Raw genomic sequence first — 15,451 nt, 5'->3', positions numbered from 1 at the left:
GGGCAACAGGGGTCATCATGGGCCCAGTAAGAACCCCTGAGAGAGAACTCTGATTCTGAGACTGTCCTCTGTGCGGGCCTTGGCCTCTGTGCTGGTATTAAAGCCCTTGTCCCTCTCACCACCAAATGGGTGCTCACCCACACAAGGACCATCTGAGAGCTTGATTCAGGAACCTTCCGTGGCTCCACTGAGCACTCAGGACTCCCACCTCAGTCTCACCCTCCCTCCCCCTCCTGCTCAGCTCCACTCTCCACGGGCCCTGGTTTCCTGCTTCAGGTCGGGGACAAGAACGCATCTCTGCGGCCGGTGCTGTGGCACAGTGGGTTCAGCCGCCACATGCGATGCTGGCAACCGCACTGGACCCCACAGTGCACCTGGGAAAGCAGCAGATGATGGCCCAAGTGCTTGGACCGTGGTCACATACGTGGGAGACCCGGATGGAATTCCTGGCTCCTGGCTTTGGCCTGGCCCAACCCCAGGCATCACAGCCATTTGGGGAGTGAACCAGTAGGTGGAAGACCTCTCTCTCTCTCTCTCTCTCTCTCTCTCTCCTCTCTCTCTCTCTCATACTCTGACTTTCAAATAAGTAGATATTTTTTAAATAATAAGGAATGCTTTTCTTCAGATGGGCTGCATTTGTCTCTACCTCCTCTCCTCCAGCGTGTCTGTGACTTCCATGGAGACACCCACCTTCCTCACCCCGTAGAATGTCTATAGCAGCCGGTCCACGCCAGCCTCCGGAGGAGGCATCAATCAACAGCAGAGCTCAGTACTGTCGGTGCCGTGCAGGACGCTGTGTGCAGGCCCAGGTCTCTAGCCACTAGCCACTGGGCTAGTTCAGGATGTGTTTTCTGCTCGGACTGCGGATTTGTGGTTTTCATCAATTCTGGAAAATTCTCAGCCATTATTTCCCCAGAGGTCGTCCCTCCACCTCTCTCTTTCATCTGACTTTTGAGACTTTCATTAGGTGCTTGCTGTACCTCCACCTTGCTTTCTATGTCCGTCGCTTGGTCTCTCTGTACTGTATGGTGTGATAACATCTGGAGTGCGGCGCTCCCACATCTTCCTGCTCAGCTGTTCTTCAGCTACGTCTAACCCACCGAGTTTGGGTCTTCATTTTTGCAATTGCATTTATTGCATTTTTCACCTCTAGAAGTGGCATCTATCATTTCATTTTTACAGAGATTTTTATATATATATATGAAAATTTATTTATTTATTTGAAAGGCAGAGTTACAGAGAGGCAGAGACAGAGAGAAAAAGGTCTTCCATCCACTGGTTCACTCCCCAAATGGCTGCAATGGCCGGAACTACGCTGATCTGAAGCCAGGAGCCAAGAGATTCTTCCCGATCTCCTGTGCAGATGCAGGGGCCCAAGGACTACGGCCTTCTTCTACTGCTTTCCCAGGCCACAGCAGAGAGCTAGATTGGAAGTGGAGCAGCTGGGACTCAAACTGGCACCCATATGAAATGCTGGCATTTCAGGCCAGGGCTTTAACCACAGTGTGGGCCCCTCATTTTATTTTTAAATTCACCTTTCTGGGGCCGGCGCTGTGGCATAGCCACCATCTTCCTGGTTCGTTATGATGTCATGCTAGGAGCTCCACGGCCATGCTGTAGAGCTTAAGCGTTCTGTGGAGAGGAACCGAGAACCCAACCTTGACCGAGCTCCCAGCAACAGCAGGCTGTTGGCACACCTGCGACTACACCATCTTTGAGTGCATCCTGCAGGGGCCAGTGATGCTGGCAGCAAGTTAAGCCACTGCTATGACAACACCATCCCACATTAGGGCGCCCGTTTAAGGCTTGACTGCTCCACTTCCAATCCAGCTGCCTACTACTGTGCCTGAGGAGGCAGTAAATGATGGCCTGAGTCCGAGTCCTTGGGCCCCTGCCATCCACGTGGGAGAGCTGGACGGAGCTCCAGGCTCCTGTCTTCAGCCTGACCCAACCCTGGCTGTTGTAGTCCTTTGGGGAATGGACCAGTGTATGGAAGATTCTGTGTGTGTGTGTGTGTGTCCCTCCTTCTTTCTCTCTCTGTCACTCTGCCTTTCTCATAAATAAACAAACATTTAAAAAGAAAGAAAGTGCATCCTCCAGCCCCAGTGCCTGCAGCAACCAGAGCTTGGTCAGGCCAAGGTCAGGAGTCTGGAGCTCAGTCTGGGTCTCCCGCGTGAGCAGCTGGGACCCAACTGCTTGAACCATCACTTGCTGCACCTGCCAGCATGTGCATCTGTAGGAAGCTTGAATTGAAAGTGGAGCCAGGGCCGGCGCCGCGGCTTACTAGGCTAATCCTCCGCCTTGCAGCGCCGGCACACCGGGTTCTAGTCCCGCTCAGGGCACCAGATTCTGTCCCGGTTGCCCCTCTTCCAGGCCAGCTCTCTGCTGTGGCCCGGGAGTGCAGTGGAGGATGGCCCAAGTGCTTGGGCCCTGCACCCCATGGGAGACCAGGAGAAGCACCTGGCTCCTGCCTTGGGATCAGCGCGGTGCACCGGCCGCGGCGGCCATTGGAGGGTGAACCAATGGCAAAAAGGAAGACCTTTCTCTCTGTCTCTCTCTCTCACTGTCCACTCTGCCTGTCAAAAAAAAACAAAAAAAAAAAAATTAAAAAAAAAAAAAAAAGAAAGTGGAGCCAGGACCAAACCCAGGCAACTAGATACGTGGCACAGACAACCCAAGGGGCATCTTTATTATTAAAGATTTATTAATGTATTTGAAAGTCAGAGTTATAGACACACACACACACACACACAGAGAGAGAGAGAGAGAGAGAGAGAGAGAGAGAGGGAGAGAGAGAATCTTCCATTCGCTGATTCACTCCCCAAATGGCTGTGATGCCTGGGACCAGGTCAGGTGAAGCCAGGCACCAGGAGCTTCTTCTGGGTCTCTTACATGGGTGCAGGGGCCCGAGGACTTGGGCCATCCTCTGCTGCTTTCCCAGATGCATTAGCAGGGAGCTGGATCAGAAGTGGAGTGGTGGGGACTCGAACTGGTGCCCATGTAGGATGCTGGTACTGCAAAGGGTGGCTTAACCCGCTATGCCACAATGCTGGGCCTGGGGCTTTTAACAGCCTTGGTGCCTGAGACTGAGTAATCAAATTCTCTGGGAGTGAGGCCCAAATGTCATCGTTTCAAAAGCTGAGTGCTGCTGGGGCCAGCATTGTGGAGCAGCAGGAATAGCACGCCACCTGTGACACCAGCATCCCACATGCGCAGCAGCACGAGTCTCGGCTGCTCCACTGCTCATCCAGTTCCTTACTTATGCACCTGGGAAAGCAGCAGCCAAGGCCCAAGTGCTTGGGCCCCTGCACCCATGTGGGAGACCTGGAGGAAGCTCCTGGCTCCTGGCTTCAGCCTGGCCCAGCCCTGGCTGTTGCAGCCAGTTGGAGATTGAACCAGTGGATAGAGGATCTCTTGTTCTTTCTCTCTCTGTTTCTGTAACTCTGCCTTTCAAATAAATAAATAAAATCTTAAAAATAAAAGCGGAGTGCTGGCCATGGTGCAGATGTCCTTCAACAAGAGACTAGATGAGACGCTGGGATTTATCCATGTTGTGAGGTGTGAACAAGGAACAGCTATGGAAACCCACCAGTGAAGCTGCACATGTGTTAAAATTCACTAACGGCGCACCGAAGGGGAAGCAGTTATTGTAGGACCATTAGAAACATAACAGTGAAGAAGATCCCCGAGAGATGGCGGGGTGTGAACAAGGTAAACGCTTTTTCATTACTGTGTAGTATTCCACTGCAAGAATGTACCCAGTGTATCTATCCAGTCTCCTGTTGATGGAAGTCTGGGAGGTTCCCATTTGGGACTGCGAGTAAACAGCAGCGAAGTGACCTGCTTCCTGTACTTTCTGCGTGATGCTCATGGTCAAGTTCTCTAGGATACATACTTAGCATGGGACATTCAGGCTATAGGTTGTGTGTGTTTTCTCTCAACAGCACCATATTGTTTCCCATTTTAAGACAAAGCAACTGCAGGGAGACAGGCTAGCTGGCTCACCCAAGACGGCAAAGCCGCACTGCCTTGAACCCACAGAGCCTTGCGGCTGACCCTGTGCCATCACTCAGTGCCTCCTGGCATAAGGCGGGTGCTCCATGGATGTGTGGTGCTGTGCCAAAGGTCACGGGGGGCTGTTACAGTGGGCTCCTTTCCTGTTACCGTTACTCTGGACTCTGTCCCCATTGGTTAATGATTATCTGTGAGTTTGTGAGCCTAAAATTTCGCCCGGTTAATCAGTCACTACCCCCTAGCTGGGTAAGGGGCTGTTGGTGCACCTGCAGCCCCCAGTGCCCCTCCTCCCAGTACAGAAGTGGCAAGGGACGTGTGATGCTGCAGGCCAGCCGAGCGCTCTCTTCCCGAGCCGCCCCCTCTGCGGGCGGCTGGCAGCCCCTGCACTTTGATGGGGCGGCCTTCCACCTCAAGGGCACAGGAGAACTGACGCGGGCTCTGCTAGTGCTGCGGCTGTGTGCCTGGCCCCCTCTGGTCACCCACGGGCTGGCGGTGAGCAGTGGCCCCGGAGACCGGCCTGGAGGCTGCTCCGGCTGACTCTGAGTCCCTGCTCCCTGTCACCCAGCTTCAGGCCTGGTCTCAGAGACTCCTGGGCTCCCGGCTCTCGGGCGCGCTTCTCCGAGCATCCTTCTACGGGCAGTTTGTGGCTGGAGAGACAGCAGAGGAGGTGAGGGGCTGTGTGCGGCAGCTCCAGGCCCTAGGCCTCCGGCCCCTGCTGGCAGTCCCCATCGAGGAGGAGCCAGACTCGGCAGAAAAGACTGGGTGAGTAGGGGGCCAGGGCCCAGGGAGGCGGGGAGGATGGCAGTGAGCGGGTTCCCAGGCTCCCAACCCTGCTGCCTGCTGGCTGGACAGTGAGGACTGGTACGAGGCAAACCTCCGCGCCATGCTGCGGTGCGTGGACCTGTCGCGAGACCTCCCGGAGCCCTCAGGCCTGACTGGGAGCAACAACCTCGTGCAAATAAGGATGACGGCGCTGACCAGCCCTCGGCTCTGTGTAAGGCATGGGCAGGGGTGGGGAGGGGAGAGGACCTGGCTGCCCATCAGGCCCCCCCCTCACCTCTGCACACACCACCCCATTGCAGAAGGAGCTAGCTTCACGGGTCAGCCAGCAAGGGGCCTCCTCGGAGCTGAGCCCCGAGAGGCTGGCAGAAGCCATGGACTCTGGGCAGGTAAGGACCACGGGCGGAGACTGCCAGGGTCAAGGCTTGGACACCCCAGGTACCAACAGGTTCAGACTGCATGGCATTACTCATTTATTTAGGAGGCACACAGTCAGAAACTCAGATTATCTATTCATCTATATATATCTATATATCTATATCTATCTGGAGAGAGCAAGGGATCCCATCCACAGGCTCACACCTCCAAATGTCCACAATGGCCCAGAGTTGGACCAGGGCCCAAACTGAGGCTGGGAACTCACTCCTGGTCTCCCATGTGAGTGGCAGGAACTCAACTACTAGAGCCATCCCCGCTGCACTCAAGGATCCCCAGGGTCTGCACTCACAGGAACCTGGAATCAGGAGCCTGACCTGAGACCCGAGGGCAGGCTCTCTGACCTTGGACTTGGGAGTGTCGGCTGCCTGCGCCATTGCTGCGCCAAGCACCTGCCCCCCAGACTGTACCGCGTTTAGCCAGCATCACCTCCCAGCTTGGAACCAGCAAGATAAGTGTGGTGCTGCTCTGGGGTGCGGCTGGAATGGATGGATTGTGGGTCACCTGGGGGTTGAGGGTGGGGGCTCTGGGGGCTGGCGGCTCTCAGAGGAGGGACTGGGACGGCAGCTGTTTGTGGACCAATAGGAAGTATGTCAATATTTTAGCCATCAACACTGCCACACCAGCGTGTGCTGCCTGGAGGTAAGCGCTGATTAGACCCAAGAGACTTCAGTCTATCCGTTCATTCCTTGTGTCTTCATATCCTACCTCCCCTCCCTGCCACTGGCAGCGACTCCATGCTGTGTAATGTGCATTTTTGTGTGATTGTGACCTCATTTTGTTATGTGTATACAAGAGGCTTAAAGAAGCTCATGAGGAAAAAAATGAAGTGTAGTGTGTATCTTCCGTGAACTTTTTGAAAGCCCCCTTGTAGTGTTCGGGGGGCATGTTCCCCCCAATTTTATCATGAAGAATTTCAAACATACAAAAGTCAGTGAACACTCACGTACCTATCACCTTATTTATTTATTTATTTATTTATTTTTGACAGGCAGAGTGGACAGTGAGAGAGAGAGAGACAGAGAGAAAGGTCTTCCTTTGCCTTTGGTTCACCCTCTAATGGCTGCCGAGGCTGGCGCGCTGCAGCCGGTGCACCGCGCTGATCCGAAGGCAGGAGCCAGGTGCTTTTCCTGGTCTCCCATGGGGTGCAGGGCCCAGGCACTTGGGCCATCCTCCACTGCACTCCCGGGCCACAGCAGAGAGCTGGCCTGGAAGAGGGGCAGAGGATTAGCCTATTGAGCCGCAGCGCTGGCCGCCTATCACCTTTAACATTTAACTATGCTCACTTTACATCATAGCTACTCTTCTAGTCATCCCTCTTTCCAATCAATCTATCATTTCTTTTAAATTTATTCAAGAGAGAGAGAGAGAGAGAGAGAGAGAGAGAGAGAGGGCAGGTGAGCGAGCAAGCTCCTGGTTCATGCCTCAAACGCCCACAATGGCCTGGGCTGGGCCAGGCTGAAGCTGGGAGCCAGGAATGCAGTGCAGGTCTCCATGTGGGTGGCAGGACCCCAACTACTTGAGCCACCCCCTGCGGCCCCCAGGGGCTGCACTGGCAGGAAGCTGGGGTTGGGAGCCGGAGCTGGGGAGTGAACCCAGGCCCCCTGACACGGGACAGAGGTGTCTTAACCTCTGGGCCAAACACCCACCACCATCTTATTTTTTGACTAATTTCCAAGTAAGTTTTAGACATCAGTATACTTCTCCCCCTAAATGTGCCAGGATGTGAATCATTAATTAGGGTTCAATAATTAATTACAATGTTCTTGTTCCTTTTGAGCTTGAATAGACATACAGTGAAAGATACAAGTTACAAATGAACTTTGGCTAATGCACACACCTGAGCAATGCAAGTTCTTTCTTATCAATATGTAAAAGATCTCCACCACTGCCCAGTTTCTTCGCACCCTTTTCTACCAGTGGGGGGGAGGAGGGGCATATTTTATTTATTTTTTACTTCTTTGGGAGACAGTCAGAGTTCCCATCGCTTGGTTCACTCTCCTTAAAGGCCCCCAAAGGATGGGGCTAGGCTGGGGCTGAGCTCAATTGCCAGAAATTTAACGTAGGCTCCCACGCAGGAGGCCAGGATCCGGTTACTTCACCTATGGCCGCTGCCTGCCAGGGTCTGCAATCACAGGAAGCTGGAGTGAGGAGCCGGAGCGGGGCACCACACCAGCACTGTGACGTGGGAGGTGGTGCTCCAACTGCTCCCTTAAACAGCTGCTCCACCGAGCAGTGTCCAAGTCTACACCACCCCCCAACCAACATGGCGCTAGACACTCCAGTGTGTCTTCTCCTAGTCTTTACTTTTAAAAATTGTTTAAAAAAGGCCGGTGCTGCGGCTCTCTAGGCTAATCCTCCGCCTTGCGGCGCCGGCACACCAGGTTTTAGTCCCGGTCGGGGTGCCGGATTCTGTCCTGGTTGTCCCTCTTCCAGGCCAGCTCTCTGCTGTGGCCCGGGAGTGCAGTGGAGGATGGCCCAGGTGCTTGGGCCCTGCACCCCATGGGAGACCAGGAGAAGTACCTGGCTTCTGCCATTGGATCAGCGTGGTGCGCCCGCTGCAGCGGCCATTGGAGGATGAACCAAAGGCAAAGGAAGACCTTTCTCTCTGTCTCTCTCTCTCACTGTCCACTCTGCCTGTCAAAAAAAAAATAAATAAATAAAAAAAAGAAGGTCTCTCCTCTCTCCCTCCCTTCCACCCCTCCAAATAAATAAGTAAATAAAACATTTAAAAAAATTGTTTAAAAAGATATATTTATGTGAAAGAGCTGCAGAGAGAGAGGAAGAGACGGCAAGAGAGATATCTATCTGGTTGAATGTGTGGATTTGGAACTCACAGACACAGAGCACCACGTATGTATTTGGTGTTAGCCAAGTCCTGTCCTGGTCACATCCAGACATACTTCACATAGCAACTTTTTTTTTCCCCAAAGATTCATTTATATATTTAAAGGCAGAGCTACAGAGAGCTGGTTCACTCCCCAGATGGCTGCGACAACTGGAGCTGGGCTACTCTGAAGCCAAGAGCTGCATCTGGGTCCTCCCACAGGGGTGCAGGGGCCCAAGCACTTGGGCCATCTTCCGCTGCTTCCCTAGGCGCAATAACAGGGAGCTGGATCAAAAGTAGAGCAGCCAGGACTCGAACCTGTGCCCACATGGGATGCTGGTGCTGCAGGCAGCGGCTTTACCTGCTATGCCACAGCGCCGGCCCCTATCTTCTTCCTCTTACAGAGAAAGCAACTGCTGAGGCCCAGAGAGGTCACACGACCTGCTCAAGGTCACACAGTTAAGCGGCAGAGCAGGGTTCAAACCCAGAGTGCGACCCATGTAGCGCGCCGCAGTGAATGGTGCCCGTCCCATACAACTACGTTTCTGACGTCTGACAATTCCCAAACTCTTCCCCTCCCTGGAGGTGGGGGAAGAAGAGACTCAGGCCTTAGAAGGGCCCCGGGGTCCTGAGCCCCTCTCGTCTTCCCTGCTGTCCCCTAGGGCCTTCAGGTCTCCTTCCTCAACGCCAAGCAGAACCACCATCTACAGGCCTCTCTGAGCCGCTTGCACCGCGTGGCACAGGTAAGGCCTTGGGCCAGAGTTGGCTGGGCTGCCGCGTGTGTGCACACCCCTGGGGGGGCCTGACCACAGCCCCCCCCCCCCCCCCGCTCCCCCAGCACGCCCGGGCACAGCGCGTGAGGCTCCTGGTAGATGCGGAATACACCTTCATCAACCCTGCGCTCTCTCTGCTGGTGGCCGCCCTGGCCGTGCGCTGGAACAGCCCCGGGGAAGGCGGGCCGTGGGTGTGGAACACCTACCAGGCCTATCTGAAGGTGCGTGGTGTGCTTGGCAGGACCGTGGCTGGGGGTCCCCGGGGTCCCCACACCACCCGAGCCTGCCTGTGTGCCTCCCACCCCCTCCAGGACACGCATGAGCGACTGGGGCGGGATGCGGAGGCCGCTCACAGGGCGGGCCTGGCCTTCGGCGTGAAGTTGGTTCGCGGGGCCTACCTGGTCAAGGAGAGAGCCGTGGCACGACTCCAAGGGACCAAGGATCCCACTCAGCCTGACTATGAGGCCACCAGTCGCAGGTAGGGCTGGGCCAGGCCGGCCTCGGCCAGAAACAGTAGTGACATCTGGAGCTTCCTCTGCCCGCGAAGCTGCGAGCTGAGCAGGCCCGGGGCACCTCCGTCCTCCTCCCTCTCCTGGGCCCAGGACGCCCTCACTTTCCTGCCCACCATCTGCTCGTAGCCAGAGGAAGCCCGTTAATCCCCGAGTCAGGTCATGTGCCACCCCCCCCCCGTCACTCCCTCCATAGCCCCCAGCACCAGGTCAGTAACACCTCAGGTCCTGCTGTGTGCACAGGCACCACATGATCTGGTCCCTCTCGCTCACTCACTCCAGCCCTGCTAGGCTCCCCCGTGATCCCCACCACCTGGAAGGCTCCTTCCTCTAGACAGCTGCACGGCTCAGTACCCCACTCTCTCAGCGGGCCGCAGGGGCTTGTTCAAGTGAAGCCAGGCTTAGAATCCAGGCTCATCTCCCAGACCTGCGAGGGTGCCAAGGCGTGCTCGTAGACTTCATAAATGGGACCATTTTTTAAATTGAGAGATAATTCACATACCGTAAAATCCACCTTTTTTTTTTTTTTTTTTTTTTTGACAGGCAGAGTGGACAGTGAGAGAGAGAGACAGAGAGAAAGGTCTTCCTTTGCCGTTGGGTCACCCTCCAATGGCCGCCGTGGCCGGCGCGCTGTGGCTGGCGCACCGCGCTGATCCGAAGCCAGGAGCCAGGAGCCAGGTGCTTATCCTGGTCTCCCATGGGGTGCAGGGCCCAAGCACCTGGGCCATCCTCCACTGCACTCCCGGGCCACAGCAGAGAGCTGGCCTGGAAGAGGGGCAACCGGGACAGAATCTGGCGCCCTGACCGGGACTAGAACCTGGTGTGCTGGCGCTGCAAGGCAGAGGATTAGCTTAGTGAGCCGCAGCGCCGGCTGTGAACATACCTTTTCAATTCTCTAGGGGACAGGCCTCGGGGTGGAGTTGCTGGGTCCTCTGTTGAACTTTCTGAGAATTGTCAGGTGGTTTTCCAAAGTGGCTGCAGCATTTTACATTTGCTCCAGCAATGCATAAGAGCTTTCATTTTTCCTATCCTTTCCAACCTAGCACCCTAGATGTTTTAATATAGATTTTGAATAAATAATGAATCCATGTGGTTCAAACCCCCAAATGACATGAAGACAAAAGCCCTGATGGATTTCACTCCCACACGTATCCCCATCTAATCATGTTGCCCCAGGTAACCACTTTAGCTTCTTATTTATTTCTCTATTTGAAAGACAGAGTTACAGAGAGAGAGGCAGAGACAAAGAAAGAGAAAGAGAGATCTTCCATCCACTGGTTCACTCTCCAGATGGTCGCAACGGCCAGAGCCAAGTTGATCTGAAACCAGGAGTCAGGAACTTTTTCCGGGTCTCCCATGTGAATTCAGGGACCAAGGATTGGGCCATCTTCCACTGCTTTCCCAGGCCATTATCAGGGAGTTGAGTCAGAAGTGGAGCAGCTGGGACTCCAACCGGTGCCCATATGGGATGCCGGCACTGCAGGTAGTGGCTTTACCCGCTACGCCATAGCGCCGGCCCTTACTTTAGCTTCTTACATGTGTTTCCTGTGTTCCTTTCTTTTAATATGTATGTATGTATGTATGTATGTATGTATATGTGTATTTATTTCAAAGGCAGAGTTACAGAGAGGAGAGAGTGGAGAGAGAGTGAGAGAGATTTTCTATCCCCTGGGTCACTCCCCAAATGATCACAGCAGCTGGGGCTGGTCCTGGCCAAAGTAAAAGACCAGGAGCCCCATCCAGGTCTTCCATGTGGGTGGCAGGGGCCTAAGTACTTGGGCCATCTGCCACCGCTTTCTCAGGCACATTAGCAGGGAGCCAGGATTCGAACCGTTGTCCGTGTGGGATGTGCACACTGCAGGTGGTGGCTTAACTTGCTGGGCCACAATGCCAGCTCCTTCCACGTGTCTTTATACATATTCAGGCACAAATGAAGATTTTTGAACGTTTTGTTTATTTTCTGTGCAAAAGAGATTATGCCTACACACTGCTCCTTTCCCTCCCTCCCTCCCTCCCTCCCTCCTTCTCTCTCTCTCTCTCTCTCCCTCTCTCTCTCTTTCTCTCTTTCTTTCTCTCTAACAATCCAGTGCTTCTTTATTTTATTTGAAAGCTGGAGTAGGGCTGGCGTTGTAAAGCTGCTGCCTGCAGAGCCGGTATTTCATATGGGCGCCAGTTCAAGACTTCCAATCCAGCTCTCTGCTATGGCCTGGGAAAGCAGTGGAGGATGGCCAGGCCCCTGCACCCACATGGGAGACCTAGAAGAAGCTCCTGGCTCCTGGCTTCGGATCGGCACAGCTCTGGCCATTGTGGCCAACTGGGGAGTAAACCAGCAGATGGAAGACCTCTCTCTCTCTCTCTCTCTCTCTCTCTGCTTCTCCTTCTCTCTCTGTGTAACTCTTTCAAATAAATAAATCTTAAAAAAAAAAAGAGGCAGAATTACGGAGAGAGAGAGTCCTTCTATCCCCTGGAAATGGTTGCAACAGCTAGAGCCGGGCCACACCCAGACCAAAGCCAGGAGCCAGGAGCTTCCTCCGGGTCTCCCATGCGGATGCAGGGGCCCAAGCACTTGGGCCATCTTCTGCTGCTTTCCCGGGACATTTGCAGCCAGGAATTGAACCGGCACCCATATGGGACACCTGCATTGCAGTCAGCAGCTTAACCCACTGTGCCACAGTGCACGCCCCTCCAATCGGTATCTTAAAGGCAGGGGAGTCTATCGACCAGGAGACCAGGCTCTGGAGCATCGGGCAGCCTGGGTTCCTGCGCCTGCGTGATTTGGGGATAAAACATGAACTAAACCTGTTCCCCTCTGAAAAGTGCGGACAACTCTGATGCTCCCATAGACCTTGGGTTGGTCTGGGGAGTAGATGAGTGGTTAGATTTTTCCCACAAATCCATGCAAGAGGAAGGAAATTTAGCGAAGGGCTGGACGCTAGCAGTGTGGGCAAGGTCCGGGGACCTTCCCCGGGAGGAATGTCCATTACCCAGAGCGGGGGGGGGGGGAGCCGTCTGTGGCTGACGGAGGGCAGGGTAGGGTGGCCTCGCCATCTTGGCAAAACACCAGCACGCTCTCTCTCCTCCTACCTTCTGACCTCCTGCATGGGACTCCGTTTCCTCGGGGGCAGAGAACACACCCAGGGTGCAGGGAGGAGCAGCAGCAGGGGTGGCATGGGGCTGACCACAAGCTGGGCGAGCGCTGGCCAGGCTCTGTGCCCTGTTCCAGGCGGCGGCGTCCCTGCTCCTCTCTGCCTGCGCCCTAGCTCTCTGAGCTGGCTGCCCGCTTGGGGACTGAGCTATTGTCAGTCATGTCCTGGAGACCACCCTGCAGGGAATAACCTTGCGTGTGGACGGGACCCTTGGTTGTGACCTGACCTCACCCCACCCTCCCAACAGCGCGATGCGGTGGGCTTGCCTTGTTACAGGAGAGGAACATGCTGGCCCTTGTAGCTGGTGCAGGTGACAGGGAAGAAGTCTCTGGCCACGGAGACCCTGGTTGGGATCAGCTCCCCTCCCCAAGGACAGGAATCCCCGGTCCCTGGCGCCTGACCAGGAGAGTTGAGTGGAGATGTCTCCCTTCAGTTACAGCCGCTGCCTGGAGCTGATGCTGACCCACGTGACCCGCCATGGCCCCCTGTGCCACCTCATGGTGGCTTCCCACAATGAGGAGTCTGTTCGCCAGGCAACCAGGCGGTACGAGGTGGGGGAGGGGGGAATAGGCACCCGCAAAAGAGCCTCCTCCCTCCTCTTCCTGCTCACATGCCAGGGACGGGCAGAGGGTGGTGGACCTGGGACAGACAGGAACAGTGAGGTGTTCTCAGGAGCATGTTAAAGATTTTTTTTTATTATTTTTATTTTTTGACAGGCAGAGTGGACAGTGAGAGAGAGAGAGACAGAGAGAAAGGTCTTCCTTTGCCTTTGGTTTACCCTCCAATGGCCGCCGCGGCTGGCGCACCACGCTGATCCGATGGCAGGAGCCAGGTGCTTCTCCTGGTCTCCCATGGGGTGCAGGGCCCAAGCACCTGGGCCATCCTCCACTGCACTCCCTGGCCACAGCAGAGAGCTGGCCTGGAAGAGGGGCAACCGGGACAGAATCCGGCGCCCCAACCGGGACTAGAATCCGGTGTGCCGGCGCCGCAAGGGGGAAGATTAGCCTAGTGAGCCGCGGCGCCGGCCAAGATTTTGAAGCCCTGTCATGCTGTAGGTTCCCTAGCTGGACGAGACATTAACCCTTGTTTGCTGGGGCACGGGGAGGGTTCCGAGGGTTCCAGGAAAATGACTGGGACTTACTCGGCTTTCAAAGGGCTCAGCCTAGTGGTCATGTATCATCAGGTTAAGAAATACTTCTCTTTTTGAGTTTCCGGAACAGGCACGCGGGTGCGTAATGGCCCCCGGGGCAGCTCTGGCTGCCGCCTCTGTCCGGCTCCCTAACGTGGCCTTTTCTGTAGCATGTGGGAGCTGGGCATTCCTCTGGATGGGCCTGTCTGCTTCGGACAACTCCTGGGCATGTGTGACCACGTCTCCCTAGCGCTGGGTAAGTGGCCAGCCCATCCGCTGCGTGCCCACCCCCTCACTCCTCACCCTAGCCGGATCCCTCTGCCCTTCCCGCGAGTGCACGCAGGCTCCCAGCCAGAGCAGCTGCTTCTCCACCATGGTGTCCGGTTTCCTGTGGCTTTTGTTGTCCTGACCCTGCTGCTCCCCAGGGCCCGACACTAGACTTAAGTTTTCTCCTGCCAGATGCTAAGGGTTACAAAGCCACTTTGCCCAAAATTCACAGCTTGAGGGTTCCTGAGACAGCCTAGTGTTGCAAGTTTGGGTTAACCAGGGCCACAAGCTCCTAGAGATAGGTTTTCCAGTTTTCTTGCCTGCTCTGCTTATGGCCAAGGCCACCGTCCGTGAGGACGGGAAGGCGGGAGGGCGACTTGTGTTAACTCTTTCTTTGAGAATGTCGCTCTTCCGGGTTCCAGCTTCGCCGAGGAACGTTCCCCTTTACGGCTGTCACCTGAGTCAGGTTAAACCCATGTGTAGCTTCTGCAACTCTGAGATCCCTGAACAGTCCCTGCTACCTGCACGGGGCAGGAGTGGCCTCCTGTGTGCCCCTTCCCTCTTTGGCGCCTCACTGTGTCATAGCGCTTGGACGAGTACATGCATTACTCTCTCGGAAGCACCTTCATCACGTTAGGGTTTTCAGAAACGTTTGCTGCAGGGGTTTTAGCCTTTGCACTGCGAGATTTTACGTAGCTCGGCTAGTGTGCCACGTTCGCAGTCTCCAAGCCCGAGCCCGTGCCCCGCCAACACTCTCCCCGCAGGACAGGCCGGCTACGCGGTGTACAAGTCGATCCCCTACGGCTCCCTGGAGGAGGTGATCCCCTACCTGATCCGGAGAGCCCAGGAGAACCGGAGTGTGCTGCAGGGCGCCCGCAGGGAACAGGCGCTGCTCAGCCAAGAACTGTGGCGGAGGCTGCTGGGGGGAGGCCTCAGGGCATCCCGTTAGCAGCCCTGGGAGGCGCGTGGCTAACAGAGGTCCCAGCCACTGCCGGTGCCTCTGTCCTGCACGGCAGCCGCCTCCTGGGGTAGGCATCACCTGGCATCGGCCAGGCCAAGTGTGGCGGCTCTGCAGTTTGGGAGCTCCTTCTCTTCAAGGAAAACAAAATAAAAATAATAACAACAACAACAACAGACAACTATATTTATTTTCACTTTATTTGAAAGGTAAAGAGAGAGAGAGACCTTCCATCAGCTGATTTACTCACCCCAAATGCCCACAACAGTCAGGGCTGGGCCAGGCTGAAGTCAGGAGGCAGGAACTGCATCTGGGTCTCCCACGTGGGCAGCAGGGGCCCAAGACAAAAGGGCGGGCAGGGGCAGAGGGCCAGTCAAACCAGTCTCAGAGCCTAAGTGTTGAATGGAGCCCCTTCAGAGCTGGGCTCTGAGGGGAACTGTGCTGGTGGCACAGCAGGGACAGCCCAGGCCCCGCCCCAGAGGGCTTAGTCCAGCAGGGGGAGCAGACCCCTGCCCAGAGGCGGCACCTGATCCAGACCGGGTGGCGGTGATCCGGAGGGCGTCCCAGGAAATTCACCAGAGCGACCAGCGAAGACTGACAATTCAGGGGCACG

At 55.5% G+C, this 15,451-nt stretch overlaps 1 protein-coding gene across 1 annotated transcript; it reads left to right on the top strand.

Annotated features, from left to right (window-relative positions):
* The first annotated feature begins 4,225 nt into the window (after nt 1-4,225).
* On the top strand, nt 4,226-14,979 carry PRODH2 (proline dehydrogenase 2). The gene is made up of 10 exons (XM_051836083.3): nt 4,226-4,506; nt 4,580-4,776; nt 4,867-5,008; nt 5,097-5,183; nt 8,719-8,799; nt 8,895-9,050; nt 9,141-9,307; nt 12,918-13,028; nt 13,784-13,869; nt 14,645-14,979. Exons 1-10 carry the CDS (start codon nt 4,333-4,335, stop codon nt 14,827-14,829), a joined length of 1,386 nt encoding a protein of 461 aa, XP_051692043.2. The 5' UTR covers nt 4,226-4,332; the 3' UTR covers nt 14,830-14,979.
* The last annotated feature ends 472 nt before the right edge of the window (nt 14,980-15,451 follow it).

Source organism: Oryctolagus cuniculus, chromosome 18, assembly GCF_051225735.1.
Source record: "Oryctolagus cuniculus isolate XC-2025 breed Fujian yellow rabbit chromosome 18, ASM5122573v1, whole genome shotgun sequence".
NCBI classification, from domain to species: domain Eukaryota; kingdom Metazoa; phylum Chordata; class Mammalia; order Lagomorpha; family Leporidae; genus Oryctolagus; species Oryctolagus cuniculus.
The sequence above is the reverse complement of the archived record's forward strand: the minus strand, read 5'-3'. Positions and strand labels throughout refer to the sequence as shown.